This window comes from Etheostoma cragini, chromosome 4 (assembly GCF_013103735.1).
Source record: "Etheostoma cragini isolate CJK2018 chromosome 4, CSU_Ecrag_1.0, whole genome shotgun sequence".
In the NCBI taxonomy this organism is placed as follows: domain Eukaryota; kingdom Metazoa; phylum Chordata; class Actinopteri; order Perciformes; family Percidae; genus Etheostoma; species Etheostoma cragini.
The window spans coordinates 5,898,839-5,917,289 of NC_048410.1; the positions used below are offsets into that span (position 1 = coordinate 5,898,839).

The 18,451-nt window shown below is 40.9% G+C and overlaps 3 protein-coding genes across 4 annotated transcripts in view; 2 read left to right on the forward strand and 1 right to left on the reverse strand.

Moving 5' to 3' along the window:
* hcfc1a (host cell factor C1a) overlaps positions 1 to 4,596 on the forward strand; it is a 12,280-nt gene extending 7,684 nt beyond the window's left edge. The window contains 11 exon segments of the mRNA XM_034868695.1: positions 1 to 155; positions 241 to 386; positions 562 to 690; positions 794 to 1,001; positions 1,272 to 1,547; positions 1,646 to 1,752; positions 1,838 to 1,972; positions 2,065 to 2,250; positions 2,363 to 2,660; positions 2,756 to 2,819; positions 2,928 to 4,596. The exon segment at positions 1 to 155 is cut by the window's left edge and continues 99 nt beyond it. Coding sequence (XP_034724586.1) covers positions 1 to 155; positions 241 to 386; positions 562 to 690; positions 794 to 1,001; positions 1,272 to 1,547; positions 1,646 to 1,752; positions 1,838 to 1,972; positions 2,065 to 2,250; positions 2,363 to 2,660; positions 2,756 to 2,819; positions 2,928 to 2,967 — 1,744 coding nt within the window. The 3' untranslated portion in view covers positions 2,968 to 4,596.
* On the reverse strand, positions 3,525 to 6,987 carry si:dkey-13a21.4 (uncharacterized protein LOC494576 homolog). Its single transcript, XM_034868750.1, has 5 exons — positions 6,782 to 6,987; positions 6,402 to 6,528; positions 6,077 to 6,295; positions 5,388 to 5,513; positions 3,525 to 5,273 (listed from the first exon to the last, which is right to left on the reverse strand). The coding sequence occupies exons 1-5, from the start codon at positions 6,835 to 6,837 to the stop codon at positions 5,187 to 5,189; spliced, it is 615 nt and encodes a 204-aa protein (XP_034724641.1). The 5' UTR covers positions 6,838 to 6,987; the 3' UTR covers positions 3,525 to 5,186.
* A 4,516-nt stretch (positions 6,988 to 11,503) lies between these two features.
* Positions 11,504 to 15,445, forward strand: gata1a (GATA binding protein 1a). Of its 2 annotated transcripts, XM_034868742.1 has the most exons (6): positions 11,504 to 11,660; positions 13,208 to 13,450; positions 13,548 to 14,054; positions 14,573 to 14,718; positions 14,864 to 14,989; positions 15,126 to 15,445. In XM_034868742.1, exons 2-6 carry the CDS (start codon positions 13,237 to 13,239, stop codon positions 15,399 to 15,401), a joined length of 1,269 nt encoding a protein of 422 aa, XP_034724633.1. In that variant the 5' UTR covers positions 11,504 to 11,660; positions 13,208 to 13,236; the 3' UTR covers positions 15,402 to 15,445. The 2 variants fall into 2 exon arrangements, with proteins under 2 accessions (XP_034724633.1, XP_034724632.1); XM_034868741.1 differs by lacking the exon at positions 11,504 to 11,660 and having other exon boundaries at positions 12,657 to 13,450.
* Positions 15,446 to 18,451: the final 3,006 nt, after the last annotated feature.

The window sequence follows — 18,451 nt, forward strand, 5'->3', positions numbered from 1 at the left end:
TACAGCCTCATCCAGCATGGGAAGCGACCAGACCAGCACAGCGACAGGCCAGGTCCAGACAGCTTGCTCCAACCCACCCTGTGAAACACACGAAACTGGGACCACCAACACAGCCACCACTGCCACCTGCAGCATGGAGACAGGCGAAGGCACAGGTATACCTGCATTTACTGTAATTAAATTCAATGGGAAATTAATTTTTTGGTGTGAAGTCAAACTTAAAGTATGCTTTTGTATCAGCAGCCCAGCAGACAGAGGAGGGAGCAGAAGGTACCAGCAGCACAGAAGTGGCCTCTACTGCAGCAACGGGCAATGTTACCACCCCCCAGGGCAGGGCCATCACTACTGTCACTCAGTCTACACCAGCCCCTGGACCATCTGTACCTGTAAGAAATGCACTACGTTAGCAACAGAATTATCAAAAGCTCTAACCACCACTGCCAAATCCTGGTAGTCTCAGCAGAGGACTGTCTTAAGGCTGCATGTCTGAGTCTGATGGCATTATGTAACAGAAACATAATTTACCATTGTGACCAATGTTTTGTCTTTGTCCGTCTCTAGTCGATCTCATCAATCACAGAGGGTGAGAGTCCCAGCTCCACAGAGGAACCTATGCAAACTGATGAGACTGCATCGGCAGAAGCTGCACCTGCAGTGGAGGGAGCCACCGCTATGCAGACACAAGTGGAGGTAAATCCAGTGTAATGTCACACAAAGTCAGTGTTGGCTCAAAGTCCATTTAATCAAGGATGTATTAAGTATGTACTGTATATGACCTATGATGTGTTCTCAGGGAGAAGCAGCAACAGCTACAGCATTGAATCTTCCCTCAGAGCTGATGTCTGAGGGTCAGGGCGCCACACTCATGGTGACAGGGCTGTCGGATGAGGAGCTGGCTGTGACTGCAGCGGCAGAAGCCGCTGCTCAGGCAGCAGCCACTGAAGAAGCCCAGGCCCTCGCTATCCAGGCTGTCCTCCAGGCAGCTCAGCAAGCTGTAATGCGTGAGTTTAACCATAGTCTTGTACAGTCAGATTTCTCTGCACACTTGATTTAGCTTTTATTTTGAACAATGAGCTCAAGGTCTGTCTGTAGTGGGAAGTGGGGAAAAGGCATGGAAAGATACGTTTATATTTCTCACAATTAACAGGATGGTCCTCTTTAGCAGCTGGCTCGAGCTCTGCAACTACTGTAACCTCTAAGAAACCTAACAATTATGTTTCTCCTGATACTGTCATGTTAGATGAATTCTTAAATATTTTCTACATTTACAGATGAGGGCAATTCCACTGGAGAGAGCCCGCAAACCACCAACATCCCTATCATGTTGACCCAGCAGGAACTTGCAGCATTGGTCCAACAGCAGCAGCAGCTGCAGGAGGCTCAGGCTGCGGCACAGCAGGCCGCCATGGACACAAGCTTGCCTACTGAAGGCCTCGCCCCTGCTGACAGCCTCAACGACCCCTCTGTCGAGAGCAACGGACACAATGAGATGGCTGCCGCTGTCACCAGTGCTGTGGCATCACTGCTGCCACGTACTACTGCTGAGAGTGAGACTTTTTGCTTCTTTTTTTTTTTTATAGTTACTTTGAATCTCTTTTTGTACAGTAGATTGATCTTTTTGTATTGTTCCTTTTTTACTCCACAGCACTTGCTCCATCAAGCACATTTGCCCCCTCTGTTTCAGTGGCAAGTCCAGCCAAACTGCAAGCAGCCACTGCTCTAGCAGAGGTTGCCAATGGGATCGAGGGAGAAGTGAGTTACTGTACAACATCTGGATTGTTAAGCTAGGTCAAAGAGAGGAGAAATGTAACAATGTAGCATTTTGTTTTTCTTACAGAAGCAAGCCCCTCAGCCAACCCCAGTGAAGCCTGTTGTAAAAAAAGAGAATCAGTGGTTTGATGTTGGAATTGTTAAAGTGACAAATATGGTTGTCACCCACTTCTATATGCCAGGAGATGATTCTCACGGAGATGTAAGTGTCTCAGGAGGCTCCTTTCACGCTTAGATGAATGTACGTTAGTGTTGGTGTGCTCAATGTATCTCTCATCTGTCTCTGTTTGGTAGGATGACTCTGGCATCATGCCAGACTACAGCCAGATGAAGAAAATGGAGCTGCAGCCTGGAACAGCTTACAAGTTCCGTGTTGCTGGAATCAACGCTTGTGGTCGTGGATCTTTCTCCGAGATATCTGCTTTCAAGACCTGCCTGCCAGGCTTTCCAGGGGCACCTTGCGCCATCAAAATCAGCAAGGTAAACACACCAGTAAAGCCATTTTCCTTATTTTGTGTTGGATTTGACATACAGGTTTGTTAAACGTGACAATAACACCAGTAAGTAATAATTGTTTGTTGTCTCTCTGCAGAGCCCAGATGGTGCCCACCTGACCTGGGAGCCACCCTCAGTGACGTCCGGGAAGATCATTGAGTACTCTGTGTACTTGGCCATCCAGAGCAACCAGACAGCTGAAGCCAAGGCCTCCACCCCAGCACAGCTAGCCTTCATGCGGGTGTACTGTGGACCCAACCCCTCTTGCTTGGTGCAGTCGTCCAGCCTCTCTAACGCTCACATTGACTACACCACCAAGCCAGCCATCATCTTCCGCATCGCCGCCCGCAATGAGAAGGGCTATGGTCCCGCCACCCAAGTTCGATGGCTGCAAGGTGAGCACATAGATTCACAAACTAAAACTCCAATATTTGTGTGCAATTCATAACTGGATAAATTGATATAATTTAACCATTTATCTGCTTTGTAGAATCTGGCAAAGATGCCGCCTCTGCAAAACCAGCCCCCAAAAGACCAGGCACCTCTCCTGATACGTAAGTACAGTATTCATGTTTTATACTGTGAAAACAGGCTGGACATTAACATGGCACTGATGGACAAAACATGCAATACTTATTCCTGTTTTATGTGTGCTCTTGCAGTAAGGCTACTGGTCCAAAGAAAGCAAGGACGGACCAGTGAGGTTGCCCAGAGACCCCTCCCAGTCTTTTGTCCTTTTTCCACTCGCTGTCCTTTTATCAGGAAGACTGACTGTCATCCCTCCTCATCCTAATCTCATCCTCGACCCTCAAGTCTCAGAGCAAGACAGCAATGGAACCGTATGAAGCCGAGATGAAAGTCAATCTGAGAGATTTTTCTGTAGATAAAAACCCTCCTTCCTCCTCGTTCTGTTGGTTGTACTATTTTTAGAGCAACACAAACTTAGAAGCACATTATCTTTATCAGTCACATCCCTTTCCATCGTTTAACATCTATTTTTCGCTTGTTTCAGTAGTTGAGCAGTATAGAGAAGTATTTACATCTTTCACAAACTGGGAGCCTGAGCGCAATGTTACCTTTTTTTTTCCTTTGTTTTGTGAATCCTGGGGGGGGGATGTAGAGAGAGACTACACACAATGATGTACAGTGTTGAAAAAGGCTGGAGAGGCATTAGTTTAGATGAGAGGAAAAATCGGTATGGATACAAATAAAGCACTTGTCCTCAACGAACGAGGACAGAATTTTGTCCCTTTTTTTTGTTTTTTTGCTCAAAAACAAATTTGCTTCATCGAGAACTGAGTCTGTATTTATCATACAGGACTCAAGTCTCTTGGTAATGTCATTACTGTGCGCTTTTTACCCCAAGATGAGGACTGGTGGCCGACACTTCAAAGTGGACAAAAAGAATGACAAAGAGACTTGTAGAGAATGAATGACAGACTTTGCTAGGACTGAGACTTGCAGCACACACGAAAAAAAATCTTGCAAAATCTTCCCAAAAAATTAGCAAGCAATGATGCAGAAGATCTTTTGTGTAGTTTATTTTTGTATTTTTTAAGCTTTTTTTCTCCTGTGTGTATGTGTATGTTGTGTGCATTTTTAAAAACTACTTTTTTTAACCGTTGTTCATCCCCATAGTTTGTGTTTGTGGGAAGATTGGTGGCTATGTTGAAGTTGCCACTATATTTTTAAAAATCATTTAGTTGGTTGTATGTTCTTGTTAACAGATGGTAATGAGAGAAAGACTTGTATTTGTTCCAAGTAGACCCCACAGGTTATTGAGACTGAAGGGAACTTTTAAGTGGACCCAGAGAGAGGAGTTTTACTTTGTTTACTACCCTATGCTTGTGTTGCTTTGCTTGCCAAACATGAATTTCATGGGCTATGAGGAATATAACATCAGATCTTTTCATACGTTTCCCCTAATATCCCGATCAGATGTCCTGCGCTTTTTATGCTCATGAATGTTCTGTCTCACTTCTTCTTTAATTTTTAGAATGGCAAATTATATAAGTAGACAAATTTTCCGTATCCTATTGATGTATGTAAATCCATTTAATAAATTTTAATTTTTTCCTTCCACGGCTCTGTATTTCAGACTACAGATGGTGTGCAAGCTAACTGTGATGTGTAAACCCATATGTCTTTCGAATGGGGATGCCTTGGGACAAAAGCTTACATAGCCACAGTGAACTCACCTGTAAATTAGTTCATTCATAGAGTAAGAATAAATCAAACAAATAACATCTTGGCCTTTTATATAATTACCTGTAACAAACTGTTTTTACATGTCGGTCATCTCTTGATTGCCTTCTGTGTCTTTACTTAAAAGAAACAAATATATCCCTTATGGTTCTAATTTGCTTCTGTCAAGCTGATTCACCGTAGGAGTCTGAGTCCCTGCTAGGTTTATTACAATACAAGATTTTGTACAGGGAGGAGGTTTCTGACCGGACATGAGTGTATATCTACTTTGTAAGGGCGGATTCAGTTGTGATGTTAACGGCCAGGAAGATCAGAGCCAAGGTTTTCGCTTGCTGCCTTTTTTCCAGCTAGCACCTTGGTTTCTGTTCTGTTTGTGGTTTCTCCCAATTTCTTTCTAGAAATGAAGTTTCTCTTCATATGGATTCATAATTTGTGTGTGTCAGTGTGTCTGTTGAACAAAACTAGACATGCATGCAAAAGCAGTGTATTTTAGTAGTGATGCCTTAAGTTAGACCATAAGCTGAAGGTTCTCAAAAAAACGAAAAAAAAACATTTAATGAGTTTGTTCCTCTCTCTCCATGTGGTATACAATTGTGTCCTTTCCTTCCACAGTACCTTTGCTGGGTCACTATTTTGCACCCTCGTTAGATAGGTCATCATCAGCAGTGCCGAGGTCTCTCTGAACTTTTCCTCCCACACTGGGACAAGTGCTGCTCTCAGCACTCACAAGTGTTGCGAGTTTCTCTCGGCTGTTTGCAGGTTATCTGGAAATGTCCTGTATTTTCCAATGTGTGTTTTTTGTACTGTAGGGAGTAATGTATCTTTTATCATCAAAGAATAAACATGTTAAACATAAAGAAAATCTGCTTCTGTCTTTATACTACAAAGATTTAAAGCAACAACAAAAAGTGAATCACCTGTTGCAAGCCGCTCTGAGCCGCTCTCGAGAATGGCTTTTCCACATGTAGATCATCTTTTGCGCTTCCTTCAAAGTATTCTGCTCCTATTTCCTCACACCACTGTAAGGCCTTCCTGCCAGACACCTGAAAGGAATGACATTCAATGTATAGTACAACCATTAAACTGCTGACATGACAGCACAGGGCACATAAAAAGTCACAAATATGGTTCTCTAATGATGTAAACAATATGTATCCTGTACAAAAAAGCACTGGGAAGTTAGTACTTCCACCATGTACTTTTAAAATATATTCTAAAAGCCAAATAGTGCGGTGTTACACAACAGCTCACAGTTAGTTGTATTACAAATTAAGCACAAAGCAAATTACACTGTCGTTCTAAATGAAATCCTAGAGTGTAGCAGGATCTGTTAAATGTGTATTTATCTAAAAATGGATACCATACCAGCTGTGACTTGAGTTGCAAAAATTATTTTCATTATTAATTAAGCTGCAAACTATGTTCTCAATGAATCCGTCAGACAAATGCCTGTTTGATTGAACATCTAGATGTGTAAATGTGTGTAAAATGTAGTGTAAAAATACTGTTACTCCTATCAACTTTTACAATACACCAGTTAAATCCTACAGTGGTTACTTCTTCACATCTCTTTGCTACTTTATTACAGGATGACACCCTAACTGACCTCCCGGTTGCTCAGGTCAGTCTTGTTGCCCAGCACAATGAAAGGGAAGTCGGATGGGTCCTGAGGCTCGCCCTGGATCAGAAACTCCTTCCTCCACTCCTCCAGAGCAGAGAAACTAGCTCTGCACGTGACATCAAATACCAGCATGCAGCAGTGAGCTCCTCTGTACAGAGGTGTACCCAGGGACTGGAACCTCTCTGTACCCGCCGTGTCCCAGATCTAAGGGGAGATGCATATTCCCCTATACTATTAGCATGTAGGCTATCAGTGTACCTGCATGGCTGTTGTGATTCACTTTAGCTGGACAAGTGGACAGAGGAGCTACCTGCAGGGTGACCGTGTCTTCCCCTACGTTGACTGTTCTGGAGAGGAAGTCAGTCCCTATCGTGGCCCGGTACATGTTGGTGAAGCGGTGGTTTACATATCTGTTCATGAAGGAGGACTTTCCCACCCTGCGTAAACACACACGTAAAGATACAACACACTGGAATCGATCTTTCCTTACAGAGACATTTAGCAAATCGCCGTTTTACTCACTACACCGTTGAATAGGCTACTATCCAATGTAAGAATAAACAATCTTAACAGTAAAAATAAGAAATTGGAAGATAAATGAAAGTGAAACAACTGTCGGTTGAGCAGTAGATCAAAATTTTACAAAAGGTGGAATTAGATTTTTTTAAAAGAGCAAGCGGCTACTCCTACCCGGAGTTTCCTATGAGGATTATTTTCAGTGTAACCGGACTTTTTCTGTCGTTCATGTCTGTTGAGATTTGTTTCCACCGGAGCTTCAGCTTCTGATGCTGCCTTCAAGAGCTCTCCGGAATGTTGCATTTCTCTAATTTATGACAAGACCACTAGCAGTACGCCTCGGCCAAAGTGTTTTTAATCTGGGCCGTAGCCATAATGTTACAAATACTGAGTCACACTATTTGCTATCCAATACAATTAGCTGTTCAATTATATTTTACGTAAAATGTATTGACATTAAACTTCCAAGGGTATTTCAAAGCCTTTGAATTTAATTAAAAGTCCACGATGGCCTATGTCATTTTCAACCAATGTATGTTTCTAAACCACCAACATTTCAGAAATCTCCTCAATGATGCAAACGTAGAATTTCAGTGGATAATGCTTTATTCAAGAAATGAAATTGTCCGATGATACCTGAACTCTTCAGGTGCCACTGTGCTTATTTTCATGCTTTTTAATTGAAACTACAGTTTTTAAAACAGCATTTGAAGGTACCACACAGCTTGTCTGGTTGACACAATACAGCTGACCTCTGTCCTGTCTGACTCACAACCACAACAAGGCACAGCTGATTTCAGAATAAAAGCACAGGCTGGAAACAATCATACAAAAAACATAACACTCCAATAATGCAAATACAAAAAGATAGTTACGACAGAATACAGACAGAAGTAGGGGATTGTTCTGCAGAAATAAAAACACAAATATTAGCTTTATTTATTACTTCAACCTGAGACTGTTGCTCCACATTTTTAGAGAGGGAATTATGTTAAAGGTTATAAGTGTGCATTTATTTTATGAGATTTAAAAAAGCCTTTTTGAGTGTGAAGAATCATTAAGCCTGTTCTATCTGTTTAACTTCACTATAAAACAATCATTTTGAATTAAAAAAAGATCAATTACCATAAATTCTACTGTATATGATTATTTCTGTATTTACCACTAGGGGGCTGTATAGGCCTCAGGTGATTCACCTTTCTTCTAAAATGTCCTTTCTATGAAGTCTTGGAGGTAGTCTATTTAGTCATCATCTGTTTTTTGGCAATAAATGTCAATTATTTCTTATACTATGAATGCTTAATCTTCTTTTTCTTCTTCTTCTCCTTCTTCTTTTGATCATTATTATTATTATTATTATTATTATTTAGTTGAATGCTTTCTACCATTAGTTTGTGCTTACAATTGCTTTTAACAAACATGCTCAATACATGAAGTAAATTCACAGAAAAGCAGGGAGAATGTTTTGGTTCAAACACTATATACACACATTGTGATTTGTCACCTTTTCCTCGCAATCTGAGTAATAAGAAGCCTAAACATTTTAAAGTACCTGCCTCCATTGAATAAAATGCAGTTTCCTATAGACCGTCACATCAAAACTTTTAAATATCCATGTGGTTTTCTTAATCAATCTATATTGTTCTGTTTAGAGTACACATATATTGTATGTATATATTAGTGTGTATATTTTTTGTTTTGGTTGTTTTGTGTTTTGTGTGTAAGCACAGTGTGAGCAACGATGCACCAAAGAAAAATTCCTCTTATGTGTCCTCATATGTGACAAATAAAGCTGATTCTGATTCTGATTCTGACAATTCGATAGGTTTAACAACAATAGCAACAGTCAAATATTGTAAAAATAAACAGACCTGCATTTTAAATTTGTTGAATTCAAAATTGCCAAATATGACAGGATGGATTTTTGGAGAAAAACTGTTTGAAAAATCCTACTGAACTGCCACCTTCATGATTGCTAACATAGTTAACTGGCTGTCCAACGTGTCATCTACAAACATTTTAATTTTTGTAAGATTAGTTTTTGGGCATTTTAGGCCTTCATTTACAGGACTGCTGAAGACGTGAAGGGGGGGGGAGACATGCAACAAAGGGCCCCAGGCTGGAGTCAAACCCACAGCCACTGCATCAAGGAGAAAACCTCTGCACATGGGTGCACACCCCACCAGGTGAGCCACAGGTGCCCCGTCGTCTTGATGTAATGATACTGACATAAAAGACACGCAGTCTTAGGTTTGAATCTGTCACTCAGTGTAACCATCACGAAGCTTCAACAAAGAGCTGAAACAAGCCAATACAGAGCATGAAACTGTCAGAAAGAGTGGAATTAGATATTAATGCTAATTAAGGGGAGATAAAAGGGGACAACTTATGGTAAGATGGTTGAAGATGCCATGAAGTGTAATAAGATTATTATTCAGACATGGAAATATCATAACGACGGACATAAAGAAACGTAACCGAAACTGTAAAGCGTCTTCAATTGTTTAGAAAAGCGCTTTAAAAAATAATTGTATTATAATTATTATTATTATTATTATATATAACATACTGTTACATGTACAAATTATGATTTTAGATGGGTGAAAAGTAAAGAAAATATTCAAAACCAAACACTTAAGTTCAATGAGAAATAAAAACAGGAAGCTGCACTTGAGTAAAACTCAAACAAATAATTATGAAAGTGAAAAAGAGAGAAAAGCAATTATAGTTACATACATCGAGGTAATGCTTACACACATTTGCATATCTGTGTCCTTTGGAGGCTGTCAGAGGGGCAGCAAAATACTGAGATTACACAAAATCAGCAAAATAAAATGCTATGCTATCTCAGTAAGAGGCACTCTTACTGCCAATCTTCGGCAGCTCTACCACCGAACGGTATTAGTCATTGCAGGAGACACAGACTCATAATCATCAAAACTCATCATCACACTGCCTGATACAAAAAAAAATTACATAAAAGAAAACCACATGGATACTAGTTACTCTTTGTTGACTAAAAATGTAAGTAACTGAAGGGGGAGTAAAACTAAAGAACGATGGAGAGGGCAGATTGAGTTTGTGTGTGTGTGTGTGTGTGTGTGTGTGTGTGTGTGTGTGAGGGAGAGTTCTCCTGGGTTTGTCGCGGCAGCCCTGCATTGCAGAGATAAGACCACCGCCTACACAGAAGCCTGTTTCTTGGGAATTAGAGAGCTGTCCCCAAAGTCCACTGGTGACATACAACACCATCCGTCACCCAGCTACAACGGGCTCACCCAACCTCCCAACTGTCCAACAAGACGTCCCAGTGTCAGCTCAAGATGCTTCTGTTGAGATACTGTCAACAGAGCAGCATGATCTGTGTGTGTATGTGTGTGTCTGTCTATGCGTGTGTATGCAAGTTTATGAGTTATATGGCACAACCACGAACATGCTGCAATGTCCTGTAGGTCTGTGTGTATGTCTGTATGTCTGTGCTGCTGTATGACAGTGAGCTGCGGGCCTGTAATTCCTGGCCTCCTCCTTTCATCTTGATAACCTCTTATCAGAGCAGAGCAGCCCGCTCACCCAGCGGCAGCAGCCACATCCCTGCCCAGCTGTCCACACTGCCACAGAGACCTCATCTCACTCTTTCTCTTATAATATCACTCTCATTCACACAGACTGATGTGCTCCCTGAGCAGTTTAGCCCATTCCCATTCAGCTTTTATATTATTGTCCCGAAAAGGAAACTCATCAGAGAGATAAATGCATGAAAGCAAGTGACAAAAGGGAAAAAACTTAAGTAGATAACAGTAAATTATCATCAACAACCATCTTTCCAGATATTTTCACTTCTGCTGTTCAGCTGGAGCCTACCCAGCATGCACTGAGCAGGAGGCAGGCTACGCACTGCTCAATGCACTTAACCTACATGTTAAGTGAGTTGTATGTTCACGGAGTAACCGTGACCTATGAATGGATTTGCATCCAGCCTAACAGATGCCCATTACATTCCCACTAAGAGGATATCCTTTTAATGTAACTGCTGCAGGTTCTTAAATGGTAGAAAAAGGCCTAGTGTTGAAAATAAAATTGGCCTCAATTCTTCTCAACTGTTTTCCTCCCCTGATTTCCCTGAAAACTGTAAATGAACAAAGAGAGAGGAAAGTTGGGAATCTACTTTGACTATCAAATGACCGGGACAGTGTCAGGCTTGTGCACAGCCGGGCCGTGTCCAGGCCATATCTCTCCCCCATGATTGCAGTTCTTTTCCCGATTTGCATTACTGTCTTCCCCTCTAAGCTTTGCTGGACCACAAAGAAATTGAGTCTTTGCATTTTATATTTGCTTTGTTCAAATGCCTGTGGACTTTTTTCCATGTGGGCTCGCTCTTATCAGGGGCTATATGCACATTTCATTAACAGACAAAAAGCACCATCCTGCATGGCATACTGCTCTGCCTGGAAAATGTGTATGATGTTCTATATATTTAAATTACTGTGTGCCAGAATTCTGTCTTACAAATAAAGATGTACAGTACATAAAATAAACCCAGTCTGCTATTTTTATCTATCGCCTAATTGGTAAATAATGGCCATAGTTTGGTGCGGAAATGCTTTTTATATGTGGTGCTTTCTCTCTAGACACCAGAGACAAAATTGTTATCAGTACTACACTACCAGCACACACAGCCATTAAGGAAGAGCAAAGGAACCACGATTTGAAGCTGATACAGTCACCATTCGCACTGGCATCAGATGCCAAAAGCCTTTGATAAGACAAATAACATTATTCATGGCTAGTTACACAGTTAGACATACTTTTACATTGAGAAATTACAAGTTTTTTTTTCTCTGGACCAAAGAGGTGTGTCTTTCAAAAAGTCGTCCCCAACCCCTCCCACGGACTGTTTCTTAGCCCTAAACTTCGCTGGTGGTTGGAGAAGTTGGTCTTGAAGCCATCAGCTTGAAGTGAACCAGACAGAAGAGCAGTGCCACCTTCCACCTGGCTGCAAACACTTGAACACCCCTGAGTCCCCCTGCTACCTCGCGTATCTGCGACATCCACTCAGGTAGGTGACCCCTCGGCTCTTTGTCTCCTGTTGGTCTTATTCTTCAGGGGATACCAGAATATAATCCAGTTGATTTAGTAAACCATATCTGTCTTATGAAAACGTGTTTATGCATTTGAAATTTGCCCTTATGAGCTTTCACCTCAGGCCGTTTCTTGTTTGACTGACTGTGACTTGTGGAGATATGAGAGGTGAGGACTTGGTTGGAGGGTGACAGAGATTACGTTGACCTTTTCAATGAAATAGGCAGGTTTTCTTAAACTTGAGTGTTTTATTTGTTTCAATTCTTCAAATCGTTTTTATTTGAATTAGATCTCCCCTTCACACCCTCCAATATGTTATCACAAGTGAAACACTTCATTTGGATCAATTTTCATCCTCTCAGGTAGCTCTGGGTTAAATTAATTTAAACGAAATTGCATTCTGTTTATGTTTAATGTATTAATACAGATAATTGTACTAAATGCTGACCCATTCATTTTTCAATTAAGATGAATACACTCTAAACCTCAAGTTAATTTACAATGTGAAGCTTATTTCTGAAAAGCTGTTTACTTTGAGATGATAAGATATATTGTGATAATCTTATTGTGATTATAGATGACTATTTGGATTTCAGTGCAATCTTATTTGATCGGCTCTCCATAACATGCTGCCTCTGTGAATCCGCTGATTCTATATTTATCACATTTCTAGTCTAACAGATTTCTAATAATCAGATGAGATTATGGTCATGTTGTTTCAACAGAGCTATATATATTTAGCATTATAATAATGCTGTCTATCAGATTTTCGCAGACTTTATCAGACAATATCAGCCTCTTCTCTTTCCTCTCCTCTTTCCTCCAAAGTTATGAAGCAAGAGTGGCCTTGTCTGCTTTTGTAACTCCCAAAATATTGCTGTTGACATTCTGCACTTTCGTTATTTATTTCAGTCTCGTCAGTTTTTTAAATCAGTCATTTTTTAATATTTTCAAAGGGCAAATGGACTTTTCATCTCAAGGACTAACACACTGCTGGTGTGAAAATGTCACATAATCTTCAAAGCAGTGTGTTAGAGGTTGCTGCTAATACTTTCACTTAGAAAACAACTCCTTTTTTTCTTTGTTTGGAGTGTTGTGCTATTTGTCCACCCTGTATAGGGCGTCCCTGAGGGCATATCTTTTGCATTCTTCTAACGGGCACACCTATTGTAGAAAGGCCACTGAGAAACCGTTTGGTCACTGGCTGCATCACTACATTAATAGACTCAGTTATTTTTAGTGTTTACTTTCAGCCACAGTCAAATGAGGATCCTAGAAAAGGAAGTTTGAAGAAGCCTGCTGTCGAGAGATCGTGTCCCTGATAACTTCAAGTTACATTGGTTGTTATAAAGTGACGTGTGGTGATGATAATGTATCTGCTTCAATCAAAGGGACAGTAAATCCGACAGTTAATTGTGGCATACATTTCAATTGACAATACAAAATCTGATTTGAGCTTTTTAGAATAATGCTGACAGGATGCATTTGGAAGAAATCTCGACAGAAATCTTTTCACACCTCTAGTGCTCCAGGTTGAGGTTTCATCTGTCAGAATGGAGGATTCGTCAGAGCAGTCCCACTGGGTGTCTCCAGCTCTGCTCAGCTCAGATCCTCTGGCTGGTTTCTCCACTGAGCCAGGCCTTCTTCCTCCAGGAGAAGAAGGAGAGGCCTTTTTCTCAAGCCAGGACACAGACTACGCCAGCCTGCCCTCCTTCTTCTCCAACCCGGGCTACAGCCGAGCGCCACCCACCTACAGACACAGCTCGGGTCAGTGCTGCCATTCCCCGAAACCCATCAAATCCATCTTCTCATCCACCTTCCAAATCATGATCTGACTTAATCTATTCTGTCCCACTTTCCAAAGTTCGACAGGTGTTCACCTCACCGAGCCTCCTCAGCAACCTCCAGCTGCTGGACGGGCCGGGCGGCCACTCCCTGAGCTCACCCTACAACCCCCCAACCTCCACCTGGAGCAGCAGCCCTCTCAACAAGACCCCGCTGCACTCACACACCCCGACCTCCCTCTACACCCCCGGCATCACTTCCTCATTCACCACCTCCAGAGACGGATACTTTTCTCCAAGCAGAGAGGGCAGGGAGAGCCCCAGGCTTCAGGAGGCCCTGAAGGCCGAGCGCCTGAGCCCGTTGGGGGGGACGGGGGCCAGCAGCAGTTTTCTGAATCTGACACCTGCTGCTGGGAGTGTGTACACTCCATCGTCCCACTCCCACCCACACATGCTGAGCCCCTACAGCACGTACATGACAGGTCCACAAGAGTACAACTCTGCCGGCCTGTACTCCAGCCCCGGAGCATGGATCAACCCTTCATACTCCCCTAAACTTCGCAATAAGATGAGAATATCCACTCCAGGTGAAAATACACTAAGATTTGTCATTTTCTCTGATTTCAGATGAGTCAATAATCTAAGAACAGAAGTTTGAGTTTGAAATTTCATTTACAACATTGGAAACAGCAGTTTCACAGTTCATTTAGATGAGTCATCCAGTTGTCATGTTCAAAGAATGAACTTTCCTTTTCAATTTTTAAGCATACATGGAAAAGATGTGCATAGATGCATCTTTGATGCCATGACAACTGGACAAATCCATCTGCTGAGGAAGTTGATTGAAAGCTCCAGAAGAGCAAATAAACCAAATTAATGTGGTGACATGGTTTTGTCAAAAACAGGATTAGTTAATTTTGTTCAAAGATGAGATATTAACTATTCCCATATTAACTGTGTTAGGAGTCATTGGAAGACATTTGCACATGACTTTTTGAAGACAGAATCTGTATATAATATTGGCAGATAAAGAGATAGAGTATTTGTCTCTTAAATGCCTATTCTAACCTATAGAATGCAATAATAATGGTTTACTTTTGAACAGAGGCCAGAGAGTGTGTTAACTGTGGAGCGACAGCTACCCCTCTGTGGCGTCGGGATGGTACTGGCCACTACCTGTGTAACGCCTGTGGACTGTACCACAAGATGAACGGTCAAAACAGACCACTAATCAGACCCAAGAAGAGACTGGTAAAAAGCCACTGAAATAGGCCTACACACTTAAACACCTTTTTGGGTGGCTAACTACACGGATACAATAGATTTGAAAAATATTCAACAAAATGCAAAGAAATTGCCAAAGCAGTTTCAAAATCTTTTATTTTCTGTGTTTCAGATTGTCAGCAAGCGGGCAGGTACACTGTGTGCCAACTGTCACACAAGCACAACAACACTGTGGAGACGCAACGCCAATGGCGAGCCTGTGTGCAATGCGTGTGGACTCTACTTTAAACTGCACAATGTGAGTCAGAGTGATCTGGATACAACTCATAGCTGTAGGCCCTATTCTCGTTTTGGATCCCTAAACTACTGTAGGCTACAGCATTTTACCCCAAATCTGCTTGTAAATAAAAACTCTGATTTTGCTCTATTCCCAGGTCAACCGGCCCCTCGCCATGAAGAAAGAAGGCATTCAAACGCGCAACAGAAAAGTATCCAACAAAAACAAGAAGAGCAAGAAGGCCGCCATGTTTGATTCGTACTCGGATGTAACTCAGCATCCCTCTGGGGACGACAATTGCGGGTCATTTTCCCTCGGCCCGGGTACTCTCCTCACCTACAGCAACACACCGCACCTCATCCCAACACCATCACACCTGCATCCCTCCGCCTCCTTACAATACACACACCACCTCAACAATGGCATGATATAACAATAAAAGGCCACCTGAAAGCTGGGTATATTCAGGAATCAGTAGGCCTATGCTTGCTTGCCAGTTGTTTGTGTGAATTTATACATATATGTTTCTACACTGGATGACTGGAGTTTTCTGTTCAGTGTCACTGTATTTTATATGATCTTAATCAAGTATGTTTGCATTTAGATACAATCACTCTTCTGAGGTTGCTGCACCTGTAAACACACTGATTAGGGAATTTTTTTCAGCTGTAAAAACAAACACAAATTGGATTTGACTGCCCAAGTCGTAATCCTTCGTCTATCATTCATAATGTGAAATCTTACTTTGGTTTTGTTGTTACACAAGTCTCTTTTGTATTTGCAAAATGTATATTATATTGAAACTCTACAAAGAAAATAATAAAATGTGTGACTTATTCTGTTGGAGTCTTGAAGGCTTTATAGTTTTTGATGTCATTTGAATTCCCAGTTCATCTGTGACCTAACCACAGTAAAGGCTCCTCTGTGGGGTTATTGTACTCCCCTGCTCAGGTATAATAGTCTCTTTGTACAGGCAGTGCTTCACTTTGACAGTGTAATATAGGGGTTAGCGGGTATGCAAATTCTCCACTCTGCAGAAGTGACAAACATTGAACTAAAGTGCAACAATTAGGCCTGAGTTTTATATTTAGACCAGCCCTGCCAGTAGATGAACAAACACACACACACACACACAAGGTCGTGTTTGTATTTGTTATTGTTCATCACTGTTTGTATGTTCATAAAAGGGGGGGATTTTTGATGTTTAACTCATGTTTGAAAGGAAAGGTCAGAAGCTACAGTTACGATATGTTTCATGACATCACATATTCCTAGATGCAGTGCATTAGTTCCTTTTGGAATATAAAAGCCAAAGATAGAAAGCTGAAGACTAAATGCCTTGAATGACCTTAAATAAGTATTAAGTATTAAATATATAGATCCTGTACTTAACTACAAGTAGCATTACCACCACCATGTTTTTACAACCAAGTAAAAATACTTGTAAAATCACAATCTCGTGGAAATATTACAAGTATAACCTTAAAAAATATAATGTACAAAATATGAAGTGTCAAATGTAAAAGTATTTATTACAAAGCAGAACAGCCCCTGTCTGAGTTATATTGTATATCACATTAAAGTTTACTCATACAATAAATATTTTTATACTGGAGCTGTAACTTGATATAGTGTTTAATCTGCAACCACAATGTATCAAATTTCATCAAATATAATATCTATATTGTAAAAATGTAGCAGAGTAGAGGTTGCCAGTAGCAGAAAAAGAAAGAAAACTGCAGTACAGTAAATTGAATGTGTTACATTCCACCACTGTTAATGAGTACAATACTCCTTTTTAGACTTTTTTTAGAGTGTGTCTTACGTTTTATCATGTAAACACTATGCCAGAACTTTAGCTGTATGGTATGTAGAGTATGTGCGGTGTGTTTAGTTGAGCAGCAGGGCTGGGGTTGCCCGCGGACTGGGAGATGACTGATAGGTTATCACTGAGGCCACAGACCTCAAAACCATCCACCTGCTGCTGACACTGTCACTCTCACACTCCCTGTCAGTTAGTCATTAAAGGGCAGCATGCATACTTTAGGTAGGCCTATAAGGACATGACACCAACAAGAGTTCAAATAACTGGTATCTGAAGGCAAAAAAGAACTGCTGTAAAAATACATCTTTATTGGTTTCAGTTTTAAGCAAGACAAACACGTTTTAAAAGAAAAAGTTCCCTCACTGTTTTCAAATTCAATGGGCCACTTTTAGGTCTAATTAATCCAGTCACTTGAGACAAATGTATAAATGATCCTACACTTCGATGATTTTGTTTTCATAGCCGATTTGTGCATGCTTCATTGCAGACATCAAGGAGAAATAAGACTTTCATTTATGCACGGCCCTGTAAACATCTGGGCTCACCACCCACTCATGACACACAACACAAACACACAGTCACTCCAATGGCTGTTATGGTAAACCCACTCTGAGGCAGAAATATTGATTATGAGCATTTTGAACACCTGAGTAGAACAAAACCATTAAATTGGGGATGTTTTCTTCTTAGTTCTGCTTAATTTCATTAGCAGTCAACCAAAGTTATTAACTCCCATAATTCCCCCAGGACTTTGATGATGGGAATTGAATGTATTGATTCCCTGAAGTAGCAAAAGGGGGTTTCTATTTGAAACCATTTACTGGATTTGCTCAAACTTACCCTAAATCACAATAAAGCAGAGAAACCTTCAAAATCAGCATTGGTTTCCTTCCGTAAGAATGATCAGAATTTGTAAAACAATCAAGAGACAAATGATTAAATTTGAAAATAAAAAGTAGAAATTAAATGTGTAAAACATTAACTGTCTCTATTCCCTGTTTATCTGCTGCAGCCGCCAGCTCTGCTCTGGGGAAATGGCAACAAATGACAGGGATAGATTAGCAACCACAGGCCTGCTCATGTTCACTCACAAGGCCATCGGCGGTCTCTCTCTTTGGCGCCTTCAGTGTTTGCCTCTTTTCTCATTTAGCCTGTTTTATCCTGCAGATCTGTACACAGTCTTTCGATAGAGTTGAAACTCTTGGAACAGGGATTTAAGTGATTTGATAATGAGTTATCTTTGACACTAGATTCTGATCATCTTTGGCCAATTCATGTTCTGATTGTGTGTAATTTCAAACAACAGCCTTCCTGAAGAAGGTAACAGATGCAAAAGATCTAAAAAAGATCTAAGATCTAAAAGAACACCAGTCAACACTGCACTGTTATGTTTGCAGCCAGAAATAGACCAAACTAGACCTAAATGCAACTACCTCAGCTTAATGTACAGTTTACTTCTTTTAAAACATGTGGTACAAGTGCACCCCCTAAAGGTAAGAACACAACACTGCATCTCCAGTCTTTCACCCACTGCAGTTTAGAGATGATGCGCATTTATATGTGTTTGTGTGTCTAATGCATAATACAATAAAACTTGGCTGAATATGAATTTAGGAAGGCTTTACACTTTTTTAGACTACGACACAAGGATAGTTAGG